Source organism: Carassius auratus, chromosome 50, assembly GCF_003368295.1.
Source record: "Carassius auratus strain Wakin chromosome 50, ASM336829v1, whole genome shotgun sequence".
NCBI lineage: Eukaryota > Metazoa > Chordata > Actinopteri > Cypriniformes > Cyprinidae > Carassius > Carassius auratus.
Genome location: NC_039292.1, coordinates 5,251,702 through 5,279,043, shown reverse-complemented (window position 1 = coordinate 5,279,043; position 27,342 = coordinate 5,251,702). Strand labels below are relative to the sequence as shown.

General features: G+C 36.0%; 1 protein-coding gene across 1 annotated transcript in view; it reads right to left on the bottom strand.

The window, feature by feature from the left end:
- Window positions 1-26,825, bottom strand: part of LOC113066735 (polypeptide N-acetylgalactosaminyltransferase 18-like) — a 37,660-nt gene extending 10,835 nt beyond the window's left edge. Inside the window, exons 1-6 of the mRNA XM_026238731.1 lie at window positions 26,294-26,825; window positions 7,831-8,023; window positions 6,998-7,164; window positions 5,257-5,440; window positions 3,295-3,492; window positions 2,567-2,681 (exon numbers count right to left, since the gene is read on the bottom strand). Of these exons, the coding sequence (XP_026094516.1) occupies window positions 2,567-2,681; window positions 3,295-3,492; window positions 5,257-5,440; window positions 6,998-7,164; window positions 7,831-8,023; window positions 26,294-26,534 (1,098 nt within the window). The 5' untranslated portion in view covers window positions 26,535-26,825. The remainder of the gene's footprint in view (window positions 1-2,566; window positions 2,682-3,294; window positions 3,493-5,256; window positions 5,441-6,997; window positions 7,165-7,830; window positions 8,024-26,293) is intronic.
- Window positions 26,826-27,342: the final 517 nt, after the last annotated feature.

Genomic DNA, 27,342 nt, shown 5'->3' with positions numbered 1-27,342 from the left:
TCATTCTGGTCTGCTTGTTTGGCAGGATTTTAACGCTATGACACGTTGAGCGGGATTCAACTGGAAGTGGACAGATGTGTGTTGTTCCTATTTGCCAGGAGAATGATTCATATGCATAATCATTGAAAACAATCCCAATGATCCATGACTGAGCCGTCTGTTCTCCCGAAGCATTAAAAAAATCATTTCTCACATTTGCATACAATACCTGCTGCAGACAGAGATATTCAGTCTGTAATCTGTCACAAAGAAGCAAATTTCACAAGCATGAAATGAGAATCAAACCGCCGTTATATTGTCTCTAAACATCTAAGAAAATCAAATTTACTATATTTTCTACTTTTTATTGTTTTAATTTAAATGTTATGATTTTTTAAAAATAATATTTAATTTATAATGTATACAAAAGATTCTTGTTTCATTCTTAAAACTAATATATATATAATAATAAATAATAAAAACAAGTGGAATTTTTTTTTCATGATATATATTCATAAAAATATGATATTATTATTATTAATATTATTATATGAATAATGTTGCCTAATATTAACTAATATTTGAACAGGCCTAATGTACAATACAATTTAATGCTCCCCTACCTTGCCCAAAGTAATTACCAATAAGCATGTCACAAAAGGGAAGTTACTGACAAAATCAATATTCTTTACCTGGAACCACAACAGACTATAAATAAAACCAAGCTGACATCTGACATGATCAAAGACAGATTTCATTCTCAGTCACTGATAAACAGAGCCCTTTCGAGAGAGCTAAGAATAGAAGAGAACAGATGCATTGACCTTTTATTGAGCATGTCTTTCTAAGTGAAAAATAAATACCGTTAACACATTGTCAATGAGGGTCAGTGCCTCCAGCATGAGTTTAACTGAAAAGGTGTACTTTAAAAAAAACTGTCCATATCTTCAAAACATAACTGCAGTATAGAAGTAATAATAATAATAATTGTTATATTATTATTATTAAAGCATAATAATAATAATAATAATTAATTACATTTATATAGCGCTTTTCTAGGCACTCAAAGCGCTTACATAGTCAGGGGCTATCTCCTCATCCATAATGTATAGTATTTCAAATAAGTTTTACTTTCAAAACAAAAATGCTAATTAACACAAACAGTATCTTACATTAAGTTTGTCCTACACAACTGGCAAATTATTTCATCTGGATTTAAGCAAAAAAATAATAATTTGGATAAAAACATTTTCTATATTAATAACAAATATAATCTCTGAAAACAATACTTAAAAATCAGATGCAAGTTACTTTTCAATTCATTTGATCTTGTTTTAACAAGACAAAATACTGATTAAAATACATTTTTTTGCAGTGATCTAAAAATTTAACTCACATTTAAGACCTGGTCCCTTTGTAAATGATCTTCAGTGCTAACTAACTAAATAAAAAAAACACGACAAAATTATCTGTGCTTTTGATTTGCTTTTGATTTAAATTTTTGTAGCAAAACCTAAACATCTGATACAATTAACTAAAATACAAATAAAATAATTAATTAATATTAGTTTTAGTTTTTTAGGTATATTCACTGCAAACCAAAAAAATAAATACTGATTTATTTAATTTATTTAATAATAATAATATATATATTTTTTAAGTGTAATAAGCATCTCTTGACTAAAAATGCAATCAAATTACAAATAAAATGTATCTTAATATCATGCCTGAACTACAGACCTTCAAAAACCTGCTAGAGAAATCTGGACAAACTTTCAGTTTTTTCCCCTCTATTTTTGGCAATGTCTGCAACATTTCAGGATTGCAACATTTGTGCGATGCTACGTTTGGAGATTCAGGGGCACAAAGGAGCTCAGAACATGAGTGTGTGGAATTAGGGTATAGTGGCACAGCTGTATGAACAGATGTTGAGACCGATTATCTCCACACATTACCAAATCCCACCGCACACATGGTGCCTGCCACTTCCTGAGACATTTTCATTTCCTCTCTTCTAATTGAGGCGCCGAGTGATGAAACCCAGAAAAAAAATCTATGCGTGTAATGGGGAGTTTGATCAGCTTGATATTGTGGAGTGGAGAGATTGTAACTTTGCTAGGCTAAATCACAGCGAGAGTGGCCGTGTGTCTTCTGTGGTGAGCTCCATTCACAGCCTGGGCTTGGATTCTGGCTGCGGAGGCTAATTACAGAACTGCTTGGTCTGATGGGAGTCGGCAGAGGTCTCGATGGGGCTCTGTACATGTGTAATAAGAGAGGTTAGGACCCCGCCAATTTGGAGCGAGATGTATGTTTGGCAGGTTATCATTAGTGAGCCACAGAGAGTTCTACTTTAATTGTGTGCACTGACACACACACACACACACACACACACACACCGGGGTCTATCTGTAACCAGAGGCTGCAAGCCTCCACATATCCGTCTGCCCTCAAAGAACAACCTGCATAAAGCATCTTTTCATCAAATGAAACAGCATTATTCATTGACACGCGTCTGCTCGTCTACTCAAACTCCAGACATCCTGTCTCCTGCTGCACAACTCTCGTCAGCAGTATGAATTTCTCTCACCCTGATCCCCAGCTCCACATTTTCCCCTCCATAAACTTCCATGCCTTCATCCAGTAGACCGATCTCCTCAAAATACTCCCGATCCACTACAAAGCAACCGATCAGAGCGGGGCTTCTGTTGAGAGAGGTGATACACATGGCAACAATGAAGTCAAATGATTTACTATGTTAACATAGTAGTACTTTTAGGAATTGTGTAAAGTCTAATCCAGTTTCTTGAGTCATCAATTAACACACAGGACATAAGTTATTAAGAGGGCATCTGTCAGGGTTCAAAACTATGACTAAAATAGTTGAAAGTGCAGAAAGTAGCTACACATTTGTAAGAATAACTTACGGCATTTACTTTACATTGTATATACTGCCTATATATGTTTGCATTTCATTAATATACATGTTCGACGTTTTCACTACATTAACGTTTCAAAATTTTCTTTTCATTTTTTGTTCTTGAGAAATTATATACAATTTAATCTTGTCTGTTTCAGTCTCAGTCTCTTAAGCCAAGAAAATATTATTTCTTCTCTTCTGAATTTTGTGGTTTCCTAAGATAACATGTCGCGATGTCATCTATATATTAGGCCTCTATTGCCTAAAATCATTTTTGGTTATTGTTTGGCATATAAGATTCATTGTAAGGGAAATTAAACTGTTAATTTTGTATTTTTCAAAAAAATGCATTTAGTGGTTTTTGTAGAGTTGATGGTGGTCGTATCTTGCGTGGTTACCTGATTGGAGCAGTTTGATTCTTCTGCGTCCACCAGGATTTGGGAGGGTTTAGATAGCGGCACCAAAGTTCCCAGTCGAACCCTTGAGCTGAGAGCGGATACTCTTCGATCTCAAATGTGTCATATTTGATGTTGTCGAAGGACGGCGAGACGACCCGGGTTCTGTCTTCTTTGATTCTGTGAAGGATTGGTTCAGCCCTTAGATCAACAGAAACAGAACATGCTTTCAATTCATGGCCAGTAGTTTTTGAATGGATCTTTCTAATTGGTCTCTTGAGGGCTCTGAAAAACCAAAGTTCCATGTTTAATGCAGTTCCTCCCAAGCCACTACAAGTGAAATGTGATTTCACACTTGATTATTTAAGCGGATCGTAGTTTTCAATTTGGTGGGCAATGACTTCTCAGAACCAAACGATCTAAAACTTTAAAAGACCATCTCGAAAGTTGTGAAGACAGGCATTAGCGCTGCATTTGAACACGGAAAGTAGCCTCAGGCTAGCTAAAACCTGTGCTATCCACCCAAGAGAAACTTCCAAATGTATCTATTAACTGACAGAACGCAGCATACATTTCAAGCAGGAATAAGCTGAAATGCATAAGAAACACTTGGACTCCATCCAAGCCCTTTAGAGGTGTGTTTTTTCGACATGTTGCACATAGAATAATTAACAGGTATCTAGTTTGACAGCTGCACCTAGCACAGTAATTGCAGTAGACAGGCACTTCTGCTCATATTCCTGCCCTAACACCCACAGGGAAGAACAGACATTTCCATCCACATGCACTGTAGGTCTCCTACATTTGAACAGTTACACTGGCTTAACATGTGATTTGTTAGGCAAGCAGGTATTTGAATTTCCTTTGTATTGGGGTCAAAAGTGCAATAAAGGTAAAAGATACAACAATCAATACAAACAATGAGCAAAAACACTATTACGCAGAAGGCCTGTTTACAGCAAATCTGAATTCTCAACATGTAAAAGGCAGCACAACTCGACTTTGAATGAAATGATGCATGTCTACGAGCTTCTCTGCAGTAATAGTTGTTTTCTTTGGAGGTTAGATCGATTTTCTATTTGTATGAAAGCCAAACGGAGAATGGCACTTTCAGAAAACGCTGCAAATAGTTGTGTTGGAAAACTTCATGAATATTTTGCATTCCCATGCTGTTTAGTCAAATCAAACAGACAACAGGACACACAAACGAGATTTCTTCAGAACCTTGGGTCTCATTCATGAAACACATGTGAGTCATTCTGTGCAAATATTTACATATACAGTACTGTCTTGTTCAATTCAATGTGCTAGTTTACATAAGAATGGTTTTACGAACATGACTATGAAAATTGTAGAGTCACACTGAAGGCATCAAGGGCTATTTGAGCAAGAAGGAGAGTGATGGGGTGCTGCGCCAGATGACCTGGCCTCCACAGTCACCGGACCTGAACCCAATCCAGATGGTTTAGGGGTGAGCTGGACCGCAGACAGAAGGCAAAAGGGCCAACAAGTGCTAAGCATCTCTCGGGGAACTCCTTCAAGACTGTTGGAAGACCATTTCAGGTGACTACCTGTTGAAGCTCATCAAGAGAAAGCCAAGAGTGTGCAAAGCAGTAATCAAAGCAAAAGGTGGCTACTTTGAAGAACCTAGAATATGACATTTTTTCAGTTGATTCACACTTTTTTGTTATGTATATAATTCCACATGTGTTAGTTTATAGTTTTGATGCCTTCAGTGTGACTCTACAATTTTCATAGTCATAAAAATAAAGAAAACTCTTTTAATGAGAAGGTGTGTCTAAACTTTTGGTCTGAACTGTGTACACACACACACACACACACACACACACACACACACTTTAAGTATATATTTATGTTTATAAATAGTTTTTTATATACTATAAACTCTAAATCATATATATAAGTACTGACAGCAAAATGACTTAAAAATCAAGAGTCACTGACCATCCAGCGCTGAACTCCACATGGGCATCAAACAGGGCCACGACAGGAGCGGTCGCAGCTCTCCAGCCGCTGACCCGAGAGCGAATCAAACCCTCCTGCCTGTCATGCCGAACCACTTTAATGAAGTCGGGTCGCTGCTGGTTGGTCTCATCCACAAACCTCTGCAGGTTTTCCGACAGTTCAGCTTTGCGTGAAGTGAAGGAAAGAGGGGGAAAATGGTTGAAAAATAGTCTCCTCATGCAATCAGAAAATTCATACCTCATACCTGCTTTTTACTAAAATCACTCCGTCTTGTGGCCTCTGAGAAAGTTTCAGTAGTCGCCAGAAATTCACATTCAGATTTATTTCTAAAGCACTGAATAAAACAACAAGCATAGTTTGACCATACAAACAGTAACAAACAGACCCTGCTGACACATGTACCTGACTTTGATTACATTCTAATCCAAATCCGTTTATATAGTCTCCCCCTACGACCTCTCAGGGTATTACTGACATGAACTGAAATGCTGCGAACATCAGACACTAATATTTGCCAGCGGTCTGTGATATTTGGAGTCTCTACCGCTGTCTGCTGGTGATTACTCCTCTCCCATCTGTCTCCTGTGCTGTTTGTTTTTATCAGAGAGAGACCCATCATCCTGTCTCACCATGGCAACCAGATGGTGTGACGTGGGGCCACTGTCAATCTGTGGGAGAATGAAACCTCTGCACCTCACGTTAACCACCCTGCCCCCTTACCATATCCCACACACGCCGAGTAAAAGGTCACTGTAGCATAACCACTGAGAAGTCATTATTCTGGAAAAAAGGAAATACTCTAGAGGTGACTGGGGGTAAATAAAAGCTTTTGCTTTCTGAATGGCCGGAGATGAAGCCACCTCAGTAGTGTACTTCACAGCACAGACACAGAGCCAGCAATAATCTTCCGAAAATAGCCATTCTTAAGCCAACAGTTTACACAGGGGTTTACAATCATTTTGATGTCTAGGACCAACTGATTTGTTTATCCCCTAGCAGGGACACAATTTAAAGGCAGTTTTATATTATATTCCAGTGGATACATCCCTATTTATAGTGTGTGGAAAATAATTGCACTATATTTAAATATCTGTCTTTAGTTGCTTTTGTGTTTTTATAAAACTGATTAAATTAAATTACCAATCTTTAAAATATTTATTTGTTTTTAGTCTAAGTTGAACGAAATAATATCTTCAAAACCTCATTTAAAACATTTCATTTATTATTTTGACCTTAAGTTTTATTTTTACTTATTTATATATTATATATGAATTATATTTAATATAATGAATTATTATTTTATTATAATTACATCTTTAAAATATTATCAAAAATTTTGTATATCTTTAAAATGTATATATATTTTCATATATTTTTTACCTTTTCTTGAAAATGTTCTGTAATTCAATTCAGTTGTCTCTGTGATGCAATTAATTCGCTTGATTAAACAGATTCCTTCTAAACTACATTGTTTGTGAGAGAAGTTACTAGCGTCTAATGCCAAAGCATAAAACATTTAGTTGTGCATACAGGATACATGTACATCTGCTGCCCATAATCCCCTAGTGTTATCATGTTACAGACCTCAAATATTCTTTCCACATCAGTCCACATACATATGCATTATTCATCTGAATCTGTCATACAAGAATCAATCCCCTCTGAAGGTATGCCCCGAGCAAATCAAGCAAGCAGCGCTGGGGCAAAATCAAGCCCTCACCATTGTTGCTGTTGTCATCCACAAGGATAATCTCCTTGAGCAGGTGGGAGGGCGTCCAATGGATCACTGAATGAATGGAACGCAGGATGACCGACAGCGCCTCATTCACAAAGATGAAGATGATGCTGACTTGTGGTAGACTGGAGGGGTACGAGATGTTTCTGCACCTGCAGACGGTAAAAAACAACAGCACATAAATACAGACTTGAAAGAGAAGCCTTTCTAAGATTAAATATCTAAAAATATCTCTTTTCTTAAGTTTTGCCTTTAATCGCATTAATAATATTTGTGGCTGGACTTTAGTTTCAGTTTGAAGAGTCTAAAAGGAGGTGTTTATGTGTTTTATATTTCATAAAAATGAAAGTGGAAGACTGTTTTGATTTCAGATAACAATTACACATCTGGAGGCATTTAATTCCAGTTTGACACTTTGAAAGATGATGTCTGTGCCAACTTTATTATTGATCTGTCTCGTACAAATCCATATCCATATTTCTATTGCAATGTACAGTTTGTGTTGTTATATTAAATAAAAAGTTGAATTATGAATTATAATTCCATTTTCTCCCATAACTGCATGATACAAAATATATAGAATATTTATTGTTTGAATTTAATTGTGCCCAGGAAAGTATTTAATAACCAAAAAAAGACTGATAATTTATGCGGAAATTCTTATCTTCTTCCAAGTGATTCCCTTTGTTCTCTATGACCATGAGGTTAAAGGAAAGGTTAAAGGAAAGTTGATGTTTCTAGAAGAACAGAGGCTGTGTATGTATATGCTAATAGGAGGGAGAGAGGAGAAGGTGGAGAGCAGTGAGTGATTGTTTCACCCGTCGGGCCTGAGGTCAGGGATGGCTCTGTCAAGAGAGAGTCTGTCGCTAAGGTAGCTGTTGTAACCGTAGTACTGGAACTTCTTCAGGGCCACCTTGCGGCTCTCTGGGCCGAGGTCATGACCCCAGTGTGCAAAAAGCATGTCTGAGAGGGACTGGTCAGCTGTGTCGTCCCAATCTTTCAATGGTTTCTCTGAAAGTTCAGATGAAAAGAACAGTGTTAGCAGTGTTAGTGTTGGCTCAAGGACTTCTGGGTAAGCATGGCCATTTTCACTCAAGTTGAGTTAGTGAAATCAAATAATGTAGAAAATTATTATAATTTATAAACAATATTATAATAACAGTAATAAGTAATAATAATATTTATCACTGTTATTATTGCTTCAATATGATTGTTATTTAACAAAAACAATAATAATTATATTATTATATTATTATTATTATTACTATTGTTGTTTTTGTTAAATAACAATAACAATATTAAAAGCAATAATAAAAACAGTGGTAATTATTATTAATATTACTCATAAACATTTAAATTATTATTGTTATACTTTATTATTTTAAAAAATCATTATTATTTATTATTTATAAGTATTATTGTTATTAATAAATAGTAAAAATATATTTAATAACAGCCATTTAAAAATATAAACAATACATATTAATTAGGGATGCACGATATTGGATTTTGGCCGATATTCGATATGCCGATATTTTCTAAATAATTTTGGCCGATGCCGATACCGATATCGATATATATACAAATATATACTGATATATTTACAAATATATACTGATATATTTAAACTTTAATTTTACTGAAGAGAAATCCATGTATCTCTTCTGTACTGATTCTACCATAAATTTATTATTTTACAAATGTAGACAGACATTCACATCTGAAAAACAGGTCAATTATTTCACTTGGAGAATATCGGTTTGGCTCATCGGCAGAAATATTCATATCGGCCGATACCGATAATGGTCATTTTTAGCTTTTATCGGCCGATACCGATGTTGTGCCGATATTATCGTGCATCCCTAATATTAATCTGATAATTGTTATTACTTAAATAAAGTTTAAATAACAAAAAAACGTAGTATTAACAATAAACATGTATAATTAAATTAATATTTTATAATTACATTTTTATGAAATACCAACAATAAAAACAGTAGTAATAATAATAATACATATGATAAATATATGCAATATGTAAATACAAAAACAAATATTATTTACTAAATACTAACATAAAACAATTTTGTTCAATTTTCCCTTACACTAATTTGAGGTACAACACAATGAAATTTTTTACATTTTTAATATGATACAATATGATAACATTGTGGGTTTTGACCATATATAAAGGTAATTCAATATTTTAGGGACATGTACCATGGCCATACCACATATTTTAAAGTACTTGGGTCTACTGTGTATGTACCGCAGAATATGAATATGGCATTGTTCAATACTATGGTATTATGGTATAGCGCCATAGTACTTCACATCAAGTCAGCGATACATTCAAGTCCTGAGTATAGCTTATCTTTTTCTCCTAAACTCTCCATCAAGCTTCCTAGGCAGCAAATATCTACCTTCTACTCCATCAAATTCAAATACTAAGAAATTATGACAGGTTGCAGAACTATGAATGCTGAGTTTACAGGCATAACAGAGGGAAAGTGCCCTGGCAGTGCTCAAAGAATGATGAAAGACTAATGCACGCAATTAAGGAGTGCTAATTAACAGCAGAGGTTATTTAATTACAGCCACTGCAAAGAGCTGGCCCGCGGAGAATAATTCATCTTTGCCACTGTAGACGCTGACAATTTGAAACCAATTTCAGACCAGGTGACACTGCTTCTATGAACTATAAATACCTTTTAAAGGGCTGTCATGCAAACATACAAAAAAAAAGAAGCCGGTTTCAGGCTACTAGCCCTTCAAATGCACATCCAAAATCACTGAATTAAAAAATAATAATAATAATCTTTGATGCTATTCTTTAAAATGTTATTTGTAGCTTACTTTGATTTTTCAATTATTCCCAAACTACATGAGCAATCTAAAATTAGGATTTTGGAACTGTTGCTCAAATTAGCTAAACTAAAGATTAGTCATAAGGCTTGAAAAATCACATTCACAGTAAAACAGAGCTTAGCCTCATTCCAGCTCTATTCAGCAGAGTAGCCTACATTCAAACTGAGCCATTGAGAAAACAGGCCAGAATGTTTTACTGGCTAGAAATCAAACGGCAAGACAAATAACAGTACTTAGGGTCCAAAAACCCTCCATTTTGGTGTTTAGAAGTTCAATTCACCATTAAATTCAGGTAGTCTCAATATGACCACACTTACATGCAAATAGATACTCTAAATAGGTGTCCTCTATGCTGTTGTGCTCCAAATGGCTTCAGATTCAGATGATAATCTAAGCTGCTTCACTGACACTGTTGTTTTGTATCGAGATAAGAAAAGAGGAGAGATAACTGCAGAAACTGACAGAGCAGTGTAAGTAGTTTAAAAGATGGATCTTCCCGTCATATGCTATGAACACAAAGAAGAATATGTATGGTTTGTTATATCACCTACTGTGTGTAGCTACTGCTTTCCAGAAGAGAATGACAGGCTGGAAATGAATGTGGCTCTCGGTATGACTAGAACTCAGCATTTACACTGATGATAATTAAACTGCATACAGAAGTGCTAAGCAACAGGCTAAACATTTCAAAGTAACGGACTGAACATGCTAAAATGAACTTTCATTCATTTTCATTAATTAACTTCAATTTTCTTTAAATTGTCACACTCGCTGACATTTTGTTTACATTTATGTGTGGAATATAAAAATAAGCTAAATAATATCTTTACATGTTATTTTTGGCTGCCTATGTTGGTCCGGACACTCTTTTTGATCTCTGACAGCTTTTTGTCTTTGGTCAAATAAAGTTTATAATAATAAAACTTTATAGGTTCCAATGCGCAATCATTATTGTCCGAAATTGTACATTATAACATAATAGACCAAACCCAACTAGTAAAAAGCCCCTTTACTTGCCTTTAAAATGAACACCATTATCATTATTTTTGAATGAATAAATACTTTTTCCATCATAAGGCAATTTGCACCCTTTAGACTTAAATAAATCTTTTTAAATGAATATATATTTTTCATCATCATGCACTTTGCACCTATCAATAAAATATAAATAAAAATATCTAAAATAAATATATAATACATCAAATAATGATATATAATATATGAAGAATAATTATACAAAATAGCAACTTTTAAGGGATTCACAAATTTGCACCACTTCCAACCTTTTTCTTTTCAATGCAATAACCATTTTATCATCCTAAATATGATAAAAGTCTCCTAAAAGCATTAGGCAAAGCAAAATAAAAAATAATGATTAATAAAAATATAAATTCTTAAGAAAAAGAAAAAGAACAGCAAGGGCTTTAATTACCAAATAGACCAAATTGTAAGACCACATAAAATAATTATAGAATACATTACAACAATTCTGCACAACAGCACGTTTAAAAGACATTCACATCTTTGCACTAAAACCTCCTGCAGTGACAAAACGACAATTATCTTGCAACTGTTTTTTAATGCAATAACCATTTCCAAACTACTTTGTAAATCTGTGTGGAAGCAGTATGAAAAAAAGATCAATACAAATATTTCTTCCTGGTAAAGAGCTAGAATGGCCTTTACTCACCAATTAAAATGAACTCCACAAAAAAGTACAACCTTATGTCACAAGGTTGTTCAAAATCAATGAATATAATCCTGTGCTCAGTACAGCTGAAGTATATAGTCTACTTAGAGCCACGACTAAGTTCTCACTTCGATGTAAATCACTTTTAAATCCCTGTAATTTAAGCTCTAAGTACTGAAGTTATCATCATCAAAAAATAAACATTCAAAGCTTTAGATTTAATATTGAAAAATTTATTCATAATTTATCTTTACCCCAAAACCTGTGTGGCTTTCATTCTTCTGTGGACACTTGAAGAATAGATACCCTGGCCAGTCTTTTTAATATAATGAAAAAGAATGAGGACTGAGACTGTCAAGCTCTGAAATGACCAAAAAGCTCCATTAAAGCATCATCACAGTGGTTCATAAGACTTGTGCACCATATTCCGGGTCTTTCGAAGTCATATAATAGCTTTGAGAGAATACATTATTTAATATTTTTCCTTTAGTACTCCACAGAAGAAAGAAGGTCACACAGGTTTGGAACAACATGGGAGAACTATACCTTCAAAACACTGTGAAAAGAAAAGATTCATGTTATGAGACAAACATATGGATCCAATCCGAAACAAAGTTGTTTTCCTTTTTTAAAAATGCAAAAGCCTCAGGAGGGTTGCATCACGGCGAGCAATTCTGACCTCGCCTGTAGCATGCCGTCTGCCTGTCAGTGCCAGATCTATGGAGCAAATGTAAAACAAGACACCTAGCATGTAACTAAACTACTAAATTCAGAAAAGCACATGCAAACAGCCTGCAAATGCAAACACATCATGCCGTTCTGACATTTTGGAGAAGCTCTTTGCCACAAATATGGGTTAATGTGAGTGTGCATGTCACATGCGGTTTGTGTGTTCATGTGTATTTGTCTCTGACTCACAGACCCGAGACGACGTTGAAAGCCAAAATATGAGAGCACTCTGATGGCCCTAATAAGTTAACATAGCTGACCTTATGTTTTGCTGTCAAATGTATTCAGACCGATGAGACGACGCAGACAAGACAAGACAGCTCTGCTTCCTGAAGACATACATTCCATTTTAAAACCAGGAAGCCTCAGACATATTTAATAAAAAAATCAATGGAAAAACAATACATGGGTGTTTCTTATATCCCAGGGCTTGGTTTTTATTTAGACTTTATTTTGAAGGTCACATTAAAACTGTCTTAGAAACTTTATTCAATGACTTCATTATTTACTCTTTATTTTAATATGTCTTAAGTATTTTTTTTTTTAACTTGTCCCCGACCCAGATTTTTAACCATACATTTTGAAAATCTATCATTTTTTCAATCTATCATCAGGAGTGAAATAACTCAAGTTTTAAACCACAACAATATATGTATTGTGTGAAATTGATTTAATATTTTTTTTATAACTGAATAAAATAAGTTGAGGTGCAGTACTAAAATGACTAAAACTGAAATAAAATAATGTTTGTGTTTACACCAACAACCACACACTCCAAAGAAATCGAATAAAATAATATGCAGATTCCTGTGCTGTCAAATATGTTCATGCCACTTTCATTATAGTTTTCAAAATAGACCGGCCTTCTTCCCTTCACGGCAATTATATTAAGCACATATGTATGATGAAAGACTTAAAAGCTAATGAGAGTGCTCAGCTAATTTGTGTTTCCAATTAGTTTGTAATTAGTGCTGCCTTTTTCAAAGAGTAACACTGAATCATATGCAATTGCTGATTTCTTATTCTGAAAACCCAATGTCACCGAAATATCTAGTGCTTTCTAAATCCTTACTGAAATATAAGGCTGTGAATACTACATTTTTCTGCCACATAATATAAATTTGACCATAACAGCCAAACAACATTTTATTTATTGATTTTTCTGAGTATAAGACATGAATCCCTTGAAAGTATGAAGGCTACAGGGCAAGTGTCCCAGCCACCGTCATTAAACAATATTGTGACCTTAGGCAGGACAACCCAAGACTATAGAATGGAGAAACAGAAGGTACGTGTCCTGACCGTCTAAACACTCCATCTGCACACATTTCCTTTCCCCACCATCACACTCTGGGCAGCTTATGGAAAAGGACAGCTTGCTGGCAAAGTCAGGAGGTATATTTTATTCAGTTTCTCTGAGAGTGTTTTGCAGCCCTCCAGGGATGGTGACACAGAGAGCAAGTGAGGCTGGATTCGATGACCTGGCTCAGCCTGAAGTCCTGAAGAGAGTGAGGAAAAACGTGATCCGCCGTTCAGGCCGGCCATCTGTCTGACCACGAGAGAGGCAGGAAATGGACCACCGTTGAGCACGTCGATCAGAGGAGACGGATGTAGAATAAGACATTTAGGAAGTTTAGCATTCATTTATTGGGTTTCAATAACTAACAATTGCACATGAATACAGGTGGGGATGGGAACGGTAAAGAATTAAAAAATTCCAGTTCCATATTGCTTCCATTCAAGTTTATTTTAGTACTTTTAAGAAACAAACATTTGAAGGAAAAAAAAATGCATTTTCTTTGTTAAATGAAATCATTTTCATTCAAATGTGGCATAAATGCAATTTTAAAAAAACCCAGTCAGACTCATAATTATTTTAGTAATATTTTGACTCTGTCAAATTTTTTTTACCACAAAATTCCATCTGCAGCAAGCATGTTGAAGACCTAAGTTGCAGTAAATGTCTTCTACAAATATAATGGACAGAAGATTGAAATGAACATACATTACACCAATGAGGCACTGAAAATAACTGACAACAAATGTACCGACATCCAGCTCCTTTAATTAATTGAATCCAAATGCCTATCTCTCAAAACGTCAAGCCTAATCAGATCACATAAAACGGTTGAGAGCACATAGGTGTTATATTCACAACAGTGGAAATGACCAAGCTGCTGAGTGAACCACTCACTGGTGATGAATGCAATTTTGGCTGCCCTTCTCATTAAGAGCTGTTATGTAAGCATCCGCTAGGTTCAAATGTCCTGCCGGCCCACAAGATTACAGCAGATATGACATCTAAGTCGACAGATCCAATCGCCTTTTTTAAGACACATTAAATACCAACTGAAGCTACATGACGCATAAATTAATAGATCAGTCAAAGGTCCTGAATGTCTTGGCAACTCAAAATAATGAATACATTTTTTATTATCTGCTGTGGGATGTATCACACCCTAGAGCATGCTAAGTACCCTACTTGAAAGTCATGTACCATTACATGATGGCAACAAAGTCAGTTTCAATTGGCATGTTACTATGAATATCCCATCTCCACCAATCTGAAGTGTTTTAGATGTTATAAGCGACTGATGCCTTCGAGTTTCCATTGATGTAACCATAACGCAATGGTTTCTGACTTCACAGAGACACGTTTGAAAAAATATGAATACATGAATATGAATCGTACATGTACACCAGAGTGAGCCTTATTCAGTGACAAACAGCTATAACAGAACAAGGCGTCATAATCCATACAGCCCCATTCTATCAGTCCGTGATGATTTACAGTCATTGTCTGACAAAACAAGACCACAGATACTATACAGAGACTTAAAATGAGAAATTCTGTCATTGTTTACTCACCCTCGTGTCATTTCAAACCAGTTTGCCTTACTTTCTTCAGTGGAACACCAAACAAGCTCTTCTTGACACATTCATTGCAGTTACAGAAGAGCGAATCATGAATGAATCATTCTTTGGATTCAGATCTTCTCAATGAATCAGTCTAAATGAATCGTTCAGATATCAGTCTTGTGTTGATTCTTGTGTTGAATTTAACCTGACTCAGTGATCCAGTGGCAGCAGGGGTTCAGGATTTTAGTGAATAATGACCTAAATTTCAGTATGTTTCTCAAATAATTTGTATGCTCCTTTTTTGGTGTTTGAATGCTTCAGATTTGTTTGATTGTAACTGCATGCAAAATTAATCAGCACATTTTTCAGAATTTCTTTGTTTGATCTCCACAGGAGAATTTTTTTTACATAAAATACAATTATTTTATAGTCTACTTAAAAAAATATAAGTTTCAAATTTACATTTTCACTTTTATATATAAAGTTTTAATTTTGGTGGGTTGCCGGCAAGAATGCTGCCAAAGTAAAGCGCGTCAGTGAATGAAATGTCACAGTTTTGTGTATTTTCTCTGAAACTTTTGTAAACCTCTGAATAATGTATGCTTTTAATTTGAATGGAAATCTTACACAGTATTACAGTTAGTTGATCTAAAATTGTGCGATTGTGCATTAACTGTGGTCAACCATGTTGGTGCGCAAATGATCGGTCTGAACTTATTTACCACCACTTATGTGCACTCCTAAATCTGATAGTTCTGCACAAAATTTTAGCCATAATTTTCAACATAATAATGTAACAACCACAATGTGAAAACAGCATTGGGGGCCAAAACATGTTCATGCATTACAGTATATTACTGTAGAAATTTAACACTGTCTGTGACAAACGCTAGTTTATAGTATCAGGTACATTAGCCTCTCTAACTGGAGTGCGCTAGCAACCCTTCAAAGTCAAGCTGAAAGCTGCCAAACAGCACACTGCTGGGAATCCATGCTACCCTGCAGAGTGTGAAATGGAGGCAGGTCTCACAATTATCAGCTCTTCTGGGTAACTTAAACAGTGTGAGTCATTTGAGTCACTGACAATACCACTTCATGCTAGTTTGGCACGTTAGCTACAGGCAAACTGCTGCTAGGTTAACACTATGTAAATGTACGTATTTGAAATGTTCTTTCTTCCCAGAGGTTTTTCACTTAAATGGAATACAGCCAATTACGCATGAAGCAGAAATTACTTTAAAAGTTATTGTTGGTAATAATTTGGTGAGCCTGTTGGTAAATGCAGGCCATGATATGCACCACACAGATAGATGACCATCTATCTAAACATTTCCTCACCAATTCACAGAGCTTGTGAATAAACGTAATAATCTTAACAGGACGTTAAGACACTGTAGGGAAGTCTGCTATTCTGAATGGATTCCACACCCTGTCACGGACAATTATTCTTTCTCTATAGCAAAAAGACAATTTCTTTGGGCGATTTTTTTAATATGTCTTGCTATTAATCCATGACATTGAGCAGTGAATTATTCAAATGAATAAAGCAGAGTGCTAAAAGGAATGAATGCTATGCAGAATTGTAGTTTTCAAATGCTCAAGGTTGTAAGACTAAATGACATAAGACTAAATGTTCATAAGAGAATTTCTTTGTATATGTTCCACAAAGCAAATAAGACTAGGATTTTTTTTTAAGTCTAAAAACTAAACTCAAAGAGTCATGAAGTTCATTATAGTAATAATAATTATAATTGATGTTAGTAATACTTATTAATAACACTAATAATACTACCACTAATAATAATCTAACTGAACCTTGAAATAAACAAAACAATCGTGTTAGCAGTCCTCTGTCCTCGACACCAGTTTTACAAAAGGCAACAAAAGTTTATTTTCTTTCTATTAGATTTCCTGTCACGCTGAAAACATTCTCAGACTTGTATTAAAACTGTACAAATTTAAAAGACAACAACAAAGATGCACAAAGAAACCGAGGACTTGCTTTGAAATCGAGCTGGTTAATGCACGGCCTTTGTTCGCTTGGACGGCCGTGGGCTGTGCTAGTAACTGCATTAGCAGGTGACCTAGAAGTCGGCAGGATGTTCCATGCCACTGAATGTTTATGTGATTGTGCACACAAGTGCATGGGCAGCCCCGGACGGTCACGCTTATCATCAGAACACAATTAGCAGCAGGATACATGGCAGTGAATGTCCCTCAGGTGATATAATGCATTATTATGTGTGGGCTCCAATTCGGAAATCTGCATCTGAACTAGTAACAGGCTTTACGTAAAGGCAAGAGTATGTGTGTGTGTGTGTGTGTGTGTGTTTTCTAACAAGAAAAAGGCACTTTTGTTGATTTCCTTGCAAAATGAATTGCTTTGGCCTCATAAATCAAACGTTACAGCTCATTACCTGTAATTTCTACATGCAAAACACAATCCTGTACAAAAGATCATCATTATAGCCTCATCCTGCCACTTCTGACAAACAAAAAAGCACTTAAATCACAGTCAAGATCCTTTAGAAATCACTTTTGTGACCTTCAAATAAGGAAGCAGAAAACACATGGTGCATTCAAAGGCAAACAAATGCTAAAATAAACCACACAAAGAGAATCATAATAATATGATATTTAATTTTCTTAAATAGTCTTAAGGTTTAATATTCTCATAAAATTATTAGGACTGTAAATTGGTTAAAAATGTTATTAAATGCATAATCAAAACATTTATATTTACAGTATATGTTTACAGTACATACATAGATCATTTTTTTCTCCAGTACTGTGTCCTATGATTACTTGGAATCATGGAGCGACTTGATTTTATTCATTTTTTTAAGTGAGACTGAAATAAGACATCAATTACATGCTCTCCCTCCGTCATGTCAGTTCATTAACAGGTGGCCTAATGCACAGTGAGCCCAGCACATTACACTAAAAAAAAATAAAGAAATAAAACCAATCACAACTCCACCATCTGTGCTTCTGCAGAGCTACTTATTTATTTAAATAAAAACGTGTTACATAAATGCAAGATCAGAGAGCAAAATTTGACAGAAAAATCATTCCTAGGGGCCATGTTTACAAAGAGTCTACCAAATACTGGCTTATAATAAATTGTCCAGTCAAAACATGACACATACAACTGATCAGAACTCAAATGCATTTCATTTACAGCACTTTTATTGTGGCTTATTTTGTCCCCACCACTTTATGAAATAGCTTGCTAGCTAATAAGGAGGAACATTTGTTGAGCAAGAGTCATATTTAATACATGAAAATGTATATTTAGATTCATACACTTGTCCACTAACCTATAATAACAATCAAAAAGATGAATTTATCAAACTGAATAAGTCACAAGTCCTTTAAAATTGAATGCAGGATGTGGTTTGATAGTTGAGTTCAAATTAAATTCATACGGTGGGTAGTTCCCATCTATAATCCGACTGGGACAAATCTGAAGCTGTGAAATCGCCATATACTGTACAAACATGACAACTATTTTTATGTTTGCAAATGACATGCCATTACAACTTTTCTTTATGCATCAAACACAATGGCTCTCTAGCTTTCGCAGCATGATAACAAGAGACTGTTCCACTGATCTGTTTTCTGCTTCTGTTCAGGAGGCATTATTGTCCTGATGCACACAATCGTCAGGATGCTGTGTGGCGCATATGTGATTAGAGATTTAAGATGCAGCTCCCTGCTGTGGGCGATACACTCTTGCACTCTCTAACCAGTGCAAAGGTTAATAAAGTCACAGAGAGACATTTGAATCGAGTCCCTCAGGGGTGCCTGCCGGGCGAGCCTCGGTCCGGTCTGCATGAAATCCTCACGGGTCAGTGTGTGAGATGTCCAGCTATGACAGACAGTCGCCACAGTTTGTTTTCTGCTCTGTGACGGACCTGAAGGCTCTTTCATTGTTTTAGTTAAGGTTCATTTGCTAGTATTGCAAATGTTTGCCCTTTTTTATTATGTACTTAAATAATATCTCAAAGCATATACCAAAATAATGTAAGATTCCAGTCCAATCCAATCCAACCAAACATTGTAGCCTTCATATTTCATGGAAGGAAATGGACACAAATTTTATGCCGTTTTTATATTTTATTTATGGCTTTTACAGCATAGGCCAGAGAGAACAGGAGAGCAAGGAACCTCTCGAACCTCAGATATGACAGCCACTGCTGCACTTTAGCTATTTTAATAAAAAGTTAATTAATATGAACAGAATATACTGAAACATTTTGAGTGTAAAATGTTATTATAATAACAGGTATAATATAATAACTAATGTTGTTATTAAAAATACTCGATTCAAACGGCCAGTCGCAGCACTGGTTTTCAAAATTTTTAGCATAATGACTCTTTTCTTATAATTATCAGTTACCTAGAGTGAATTAATTTTATTTGATTGTGCAAGCAATAGCCAGCCTCAATTGAGATTTAACATGCTACAGGTTCTCAGGAATATTCAAGGGATGTCACTCATTGAAGCAAGGACATCTCAACCGCACACACTATTTTGGTCTCGCTCGGTTAGTCAAGGGCAATTGACTCCTTTTTTAACCTTGGGTCATTGGCTCAGTGAGTGTTTCCTGCATCGCTATTCAGGAGAAGCACCAGGCGACTGTTTACTTGGCACACAACTACGAATATACAGGTCTAAGTGCCATCTAATGTGTGAATGAATCACTCAAGGTTATTCTTTCTAATGAATCAGTTTGAATCAAACAGAAAACATCGGACTGAATCAGACAAGTGACCTCACTATATGTTTGTATCACCATCTGTTGTCAGATTTCAGCAGAATCAATCAAAACAATACAAATTATGCTGTCATTCATCCCAACCTCCTTCCTCTGAACGTGTCTGACTGGACGGCGCAATAAAGCTGAAAACGTTTCAAGCTCTGAGGATTACCGAAGCTTGCGCTTGATTACGGGCTGCTCTCCGGACGACAGACATCAGTGAGACGGGCTGATAAATCAGTGCAGCTGGATGCACCCTAAGTGGAGCCCAATGACAGAGGGGGAGAAAGTGTCTATCAGGAGCTGACCTCATGATGACACACGCATACAGGAGCTTAAATCATATAAAACTTTCTCCCAGATTTTAATTTTAACCCTAATCCTGACACCAAACACCACTTTTGGGCATTTTGCAGGCTCAGCTTCCTGTCGAGCAAACTTCAGCTCCAAATATGTTGCTTTGGGAAATTACTGTAAATATTGCATTTAGTGTTGCTTTAAATCTAATAAAATATCAAAATGCTGGATTAATTGTAATTTATTGATCAGTATTGTATATTTCATTGTGCATGTTTATTTCTTTTGTACACTTAATATTTTACATTTAGATTACATTTGCCATCATTTACCACTCTTTTTAAAGCTCATCTTTAAAATACTAATTGACTAACACTTAAATTTTAACCTTTAGCAAATCTCTCAAAAATCAATTTTTCTTACTGTACATTATAACTGTAATGCTTAAACTCACTTGTATGCATTTTAAAATTATAATATCAGCCTTATCGCATTGGATAAAATTGTCTGTTGAATGAATAATGCATAATGCAATCCACCATAACATGAAAATAATGTTTGGCTTAAAGGGGTTGTGAAATGCTCGTTAATCTTGAGTACCTATAGAGTAGTACTGCATCCTTCATAACTCCAAAAAGTCTTTAGTTTTATTATATTCATAAGAGAAAGATAGTCTGTATCGATTTTTCCCGGAAAAACACGACCGGCTGGAGGCGTGACCTGTGGGCGGAGCTAAAGAACAAGGCGTCAAACTGGGCCTTGTTTGTAAAACAAGCATCTTCGAAATGCAGGGAACAAACACAAACACTTGCACAACTCCGTTGATGCTCTGTAAAAATAAACTCCATCCACTGGTCCCTTAATGCTGGTTTTTTTTTGGTAATCTGTGCAGGGTTGTCTTGCCCTGGCAACCAAAAACACACTTCTTTGTGCAGCGTGTTACACTAACAGTGTAAAAAACTCAGTATGCATGAAATAGCATTTCACCCCCCTTTTAAAGTCACAATGCATTGGAAGTAAAGACAGAGCTTTTCTTCTGTATTCTGACATATTGTACATCACAATAACAGATTATGGAAAAAGAAATGTCGGGTGGGACTTGGTTCAATTCATCGTTGTTTCACTGGAAGATTGTGTTATGACATTTTGATAAAAACAGTTTTTTTTTTATTAGACAATTGGAATGGATGAATTGTTTACAATAAGATAATGGAGGATGCGACAACTTATTAGAAATTTAATAATTTTACCTTTTGAAAGTTTTGTGTATAGATAACAACATTGTCACGGAACTGCGAAAATGAATACAATTTTTTTGAAAAATAAATAAAAAATAAAAAGTTTTATTATGCACTCCAATAATCTTATTTACAACTTTGAAAAATCTATTTTTACAGTGATAGGGTGTGTTTACATTTCAGTTACTGCTTCCCCTGTATAGGGCTTAGCCTTATAAAAAAAAAAAGGTTTCTTCATAGAAAGACTGCAGTAAATAAACTGCTGGTACTACTTCATTTTAACTGTCTAGATTTAGCATGCCTTGCCACCGCAGAGACAGCTCATTTAATTAGCAAAATCTGATGAGTGTCTAAGCAATTACCCACCTTTAATTAACTACAACACATTTTAAATCCCAATTAAGACAGTTTGAGAAAAATCACAGACTGAAGAAGCAACTTCCAAATGTGCATTGTGACCTCCATGTTATATATCCGCCTCCCAGTCTACTCTTGCCCTCTGGCGTTTCTCCTTCATTTCCCATCAGCAAGTGAAGCGTGACGTTAAAACGAGCCCTTGTGAATCCTATCCTATAATGAGAGAACCGTGGACAAAAACACCTTTGATAATGATAGCAATCTTGGGTGGAATTTAACAGAGGCGGTACAAAAGAGCAACACATGCCTGTAGGGTGTGCGCACAAAAACATCCAGCGTTTATTGTCAGGCAGGCGCACCGTAATGAGACAGACAGTCCAAAAATTATCAGGGTAACACTCAGCTCAAAAGTGTGACTCATGAACTTATGAACTTGTGAACAGGGCATGGAAAAGAAAAGATAATAGTACAAAGGCTGGATTTTTATAGCACTCAGGCATCCTGCTGATCTCCAGTGCATAGCTGTGTGAAACAGGAAGAGAACCTGTGAGTTATTCTCCCTCGGTACAACACTGCTGTTCTCTTTAGATGTACAGAAAACTCCGCACAGCAATCACCCATAGGCATGTGAATACAAGACTCCACTGTACGCTCTATACACTGAATCCAGTAAGGGGCCGTGCTATCGAAGGCTTCAAAAAGGAGGGAAGCATGTAAAAGCACTTTTTTAAAGGAGAAAATCTGTGTAATGGATTTTAATGTGTTAAAAATGTGTAAAATTGATCTGTACTACATTTTTAAAAAAATGAAGAATTAAAAAGCACAACTTGGATCATCTCCTAGCATGTTATTAGTCATCCTCACAAATAGCCCTGCCTTTATCTCACACAATTGGCTGAGTCAATGTTGCTGTTGTCAGGCTGTTTGAGGAATTCAAACAAACAGAACAATGTTTTTATAATGCCATAGCAAAAGCCCGTTGAAGGGAAGTCAGTTCATTTGGCAGCCACATATGAAAGGCCTCTGGGCAGCTTTTTAGGTCAGGTAATACTGAAATCTCTAAAACACAACACTCCCATTTGAATACCATGTAAAATGAAGCTACCCATAAATGCTTAAATAACATTAAAAAGTGTTTATTTCAGATTGGTCAAGCCGATGTGAATGTGCAATCTCTAAAATGTCTAATTTAAATAAAGTTACTAACTTTTCACTATTTACTCTTAAAATCTAAATACTGTATATATACAAAATCCATTTGGGTGATTCTAATACAAAGGCAGCCCAGTCAACCGCCACTTAAATGCAGAAGAATTACAGGACATTTCCAAGATCTGGCCTGGAGTGCAAAGTGCAGGATGCTGCAGGCAATGTCAAAACCTCTAATATCAAGTTGTTCTGCCTCCAGAGTACTTTTAAAAATGATAAGCAAGCTACAATGTACTTTTTTGCTGATACTCTTGGGTACCTTAGGGTATTAAAGTTACCATGAAATCAAAACTGACAACTGACCCTTCGCCAGGAGTTTGATTGACAGGTGATCTGACCAGTTATAACACCGAATCTACCATTTTGTCTGACAAACAAACCAGATAGGAGACTAGATTAACACTGGTGGACTTGAACTTGAAAAATGGCGTGTACTACTGACATCTTTCTGCAGATGAAACAAGATAGCTTCTAACATTCATTCGTGGTTATTTTGTCTTATAACTAGTAAAGAGGAAGAGATGATCAGTTCACTTGCTGCTTTAACTGAGGTGCTACAGTGATCTGTCATGCCACATTAAAAGAGCCTCACAACGGTATTTATTGTTTACATTTCTTTTTAAGAAATGACCAAATTTGAAAGCTGAGACTGTTTTATACCAAAAGTAACCTGCTCTATCTTGTCTGTTGGCATGTTGTTTCCATTTTGCTAAGCAAAGTATTTTTCAATGTGTGAGAACATGATGTATGGCGTGAGAGCACCATGGCTTGTCGGACATAGCAACAGAAACTAAGGGGGGCTGTCTATGCGAAGGTTCAGATCTTATTTATAGAATATAGCAAAGTTTATTATTAATGCACATTTATCTTTGCACATCATTATTTGTTTTAAATTCACATTCAACATTCCAAACCATTCCTAATGGACAAAATCAAGACCAAGTACTTTTTTTTGTGTTCAATAAACCATTTCAATTGTATATATTTCACAATAGGGAAAGGAAAAACCAGGAATTTTCTTTTTTTTTTTACTGTGGAAAAAAATAACTGTCTGGAACGACATGAGGGTGAGGTGGCAGAATTTTAATTTTGGGTGAACTATCCCTTTAAAAGAAGGAACGCTCTGCTAACTTAACTTCAAACTTATTTTATGTGCTACATATATACTACAAAGAAATAGACTTGTTTTCCTTGCTTCCTCTCCAGCATCTTACACTCCTCCACATTTAAAATGGCACAACACCATCCCTAGACATCACAAGCAAAGCACAATAAAGATGGCATTTCCACAGTGACCTTCCGCTAACCAAAGTTCACATTTGCTAATTGAAACTGGGTTACAAGGGAAGAACAAGCTAAATTTATTTCCCTCTGTAACACTGTTGCTCGTGTCAATGCAAAACTGGATCTCCGGTCTCAGTCTCTGCCAATTACAATGTAATCAGACAGTTCAGATGGGCATGAAAACCGGACTCTTCACTCTTAATGGATTTTGAAGAAATGAGACTCTCTGTCAGGAGCCACAGACTCAGTTATCGTAAAACTGAAGGAGACTACAAGCAAATCAGAGGAGCCTTGATTATTTCTTTCACTGATGTCTTTGACTTATCTTCTGAAACAGAGGAGCAGTTTATATGTGAATCTGGGTTTTGAATACCTATATGAAAGGTGTACTTTCACTTCCCAAAGTAAGTAAACTAATAAAATATTCTATCAAGTGTTTTATTTTGATAGATTTTTTAATAGAATTTATGTATTTGAATGTTAATTAATAATTAGCTTTTCTTCAATACACAAACCCCAGTTTGGGAAACTAGAGTAAGTCTAAACAGTTTGACAATCTAAATAAAATACTAAAGAGCACATTAAATAGAGATGTAAACTTAAATAAAATGTATCTTTCCCCTCAATAAGTGCTTTTTACAGAAGAACAGGCAGTTCTTCAATCTTCTGAAATCTCAAAATGAACTGTGACTAATTTAATATATCAATACTTTCAGTTTCAGTAAATAAAAAAGTCTGAAAACAAATTTCTCTCAATTTTCCCTCAGAAAGGTAATACTTGTTTTTGAATATTGCTGCACAATAAAATAGTGAGTCTTCAAATGGAAATGCAAAAACAATAGCTGTTTTCAAACAGGTTTCTCGGATTATTCCCTCCCTCTTCCATTGGTCAGCCAAACAGTAGTCCCACCCCAAACTCATGCTATTGGCTGAGCCAAAACTACTGTTGTCAGACCATTCAGAAAGCTCAAACAAATAGCACAATGTTTTAACAGCATGAAAAAAGCCACAATATTTACACTTGCTTGGTAAAATCAAACAAATGGCTGTGATTTTTCTCTGTATGGTATATACAAGAAAAAAGAAAAGAAAAAAGAAAAAAAAGAAAAGACATTTCAAGTTAGGAAGGCATCACTATGTGAAATCTTTTTTTGAAACAGTATATAATGTAGCATGATACACTCGATTGCTTAAGTGCCTCATTGTGTATGTGTACTGGGTATATTTTGATTGACATTTATGGCTTCACTATGACTGCACTGAGCAAAAAGCAAGCTTTAAGACCTTGAGCTCAGCACAGGAGCTGTACTTATGGTACAGGCCAACATATCCCATAAATCCATCCAAATGCTTCTCAACAAGATTAACGCATGCATCAATCCTTTGCAGAAATACAATTCCTCACACAAAGCCTGTTAGGGCATAAATGGGGGGTTATTTTGAAGACAGCACCCCCTTATTTCATTCCAAGGCCATATTTTTTAACACCACTGAAACAGATTGACATCAACAGTACACTAATGATGATTAATCATCCAGGATCAGAAGCTGTTCAAACTCTTGCAGGTTATCATCATCACTCCCAGCTGTCCTGTTTGAGTCCTGCAAAGCAATATGATGACACAGGCCAAGGGACTGATGTTTATGCAAGGTCTTTGCCAAGTGCTAAATTTATGCCCCCATTTTAGCTTCAATAAACCTGAGTTTACACTGCACCATCTGAACATAGAAATCTGTTCGTAGCTGAATACAGTCCAGACAGACAGAGGTGCTGTAACATTATGATTGGTCTTCAATTCATCTTTATGTATAAATATAAACAGAGCTATAAAAAGAGGCTCTTTAACATCAGCATCTGAAGTGCAAAGCCCCTTTAAACCAGTATTGATCTTCGTATCTGCTGCAAGTAGGAGTGTGATATACAGCAACTGTAAAACGAGAACATGCAATTAATATAAATCATGCTGTCATGTCAAAACATCATTACCTTGTATGTGCTGGTTAACAACACTCTCCAGCCTGTCCAGTCTCTCTATAATCTTAAGCGTTTCCCCTCTGTTGTCATCATCAAACTTTTTCTCGCGCGTCCTTCCTGCAACTTTGACGTTGCCGTTATTAGACACATAATTGGTGATCCATCCGACGTAGAGCAGACACAAAATATTGGTCATGCCGCTTAAAATCACGCACGTGGACACCAAAGTTTTGGTTCTCCTCGTGCATGCCATCGCAACATTTCCACGTGCGCAGCGCGCGCAGAAACAGGTACAAATCCTCTACGCGTTTGGCGGCGGTTCTGCTCTCATACAGCCGGGCGGAATGATCTCCCCTGTAACGTTTCGGCTTTGAGTCTCCAACACAACTTGTGTGACAGGGAGCTGCAGCTGTTCGGATCCGTGCGGATCTCTCTCGTGCTTGTCCGCACTGTTTGACAGCGGGTTTACAGCTCTGCAGCTCGCGCGCTGCTTGCTTGACGGCGTCACAGAGGCAGAGGGACGCGCGTGGCGCGCTGCTGTTGACAGCCAATGAAGTTCAGCAGCAGTAATGGTTAAGGCCATGTGGTTTTACATCGGATGTCAAATGGGGAACACCAAATTGTTTACTGTACAAAAATGTCATTGGCCAAACATAGAAATATATTGATTTTATGCTAATTTGTAATAGCTTATTCTGGTTATAAGCAACAGTTAATGGGAAATGTTTTCTCCTTGCTTTTAAAAACGGTAACTATGATAACTATGAATAAATATGCATGAATATTTATGTTCATATTTTCTTCCACTTTAACAAGTTTAACACATTAGTCCAGCCTCTGTAGGCCAGACTTGACTGCAATAATGTTTGTTGAGGTTCCCAATAGCCGTCTCTTTTATGTCCCCTTAAACAGTCAGATTGTAACTCAAATGAAAGCATACAATGAAAACGCCCTTCAAAGATGATTCTCATCAGCCTCCCCACTCCATTCAGGACTTTCAGGGCGATCAAGCAAGGAGAAAAAAAGCATCAGAGAAACATGATGTTAACAGATGAATTCTA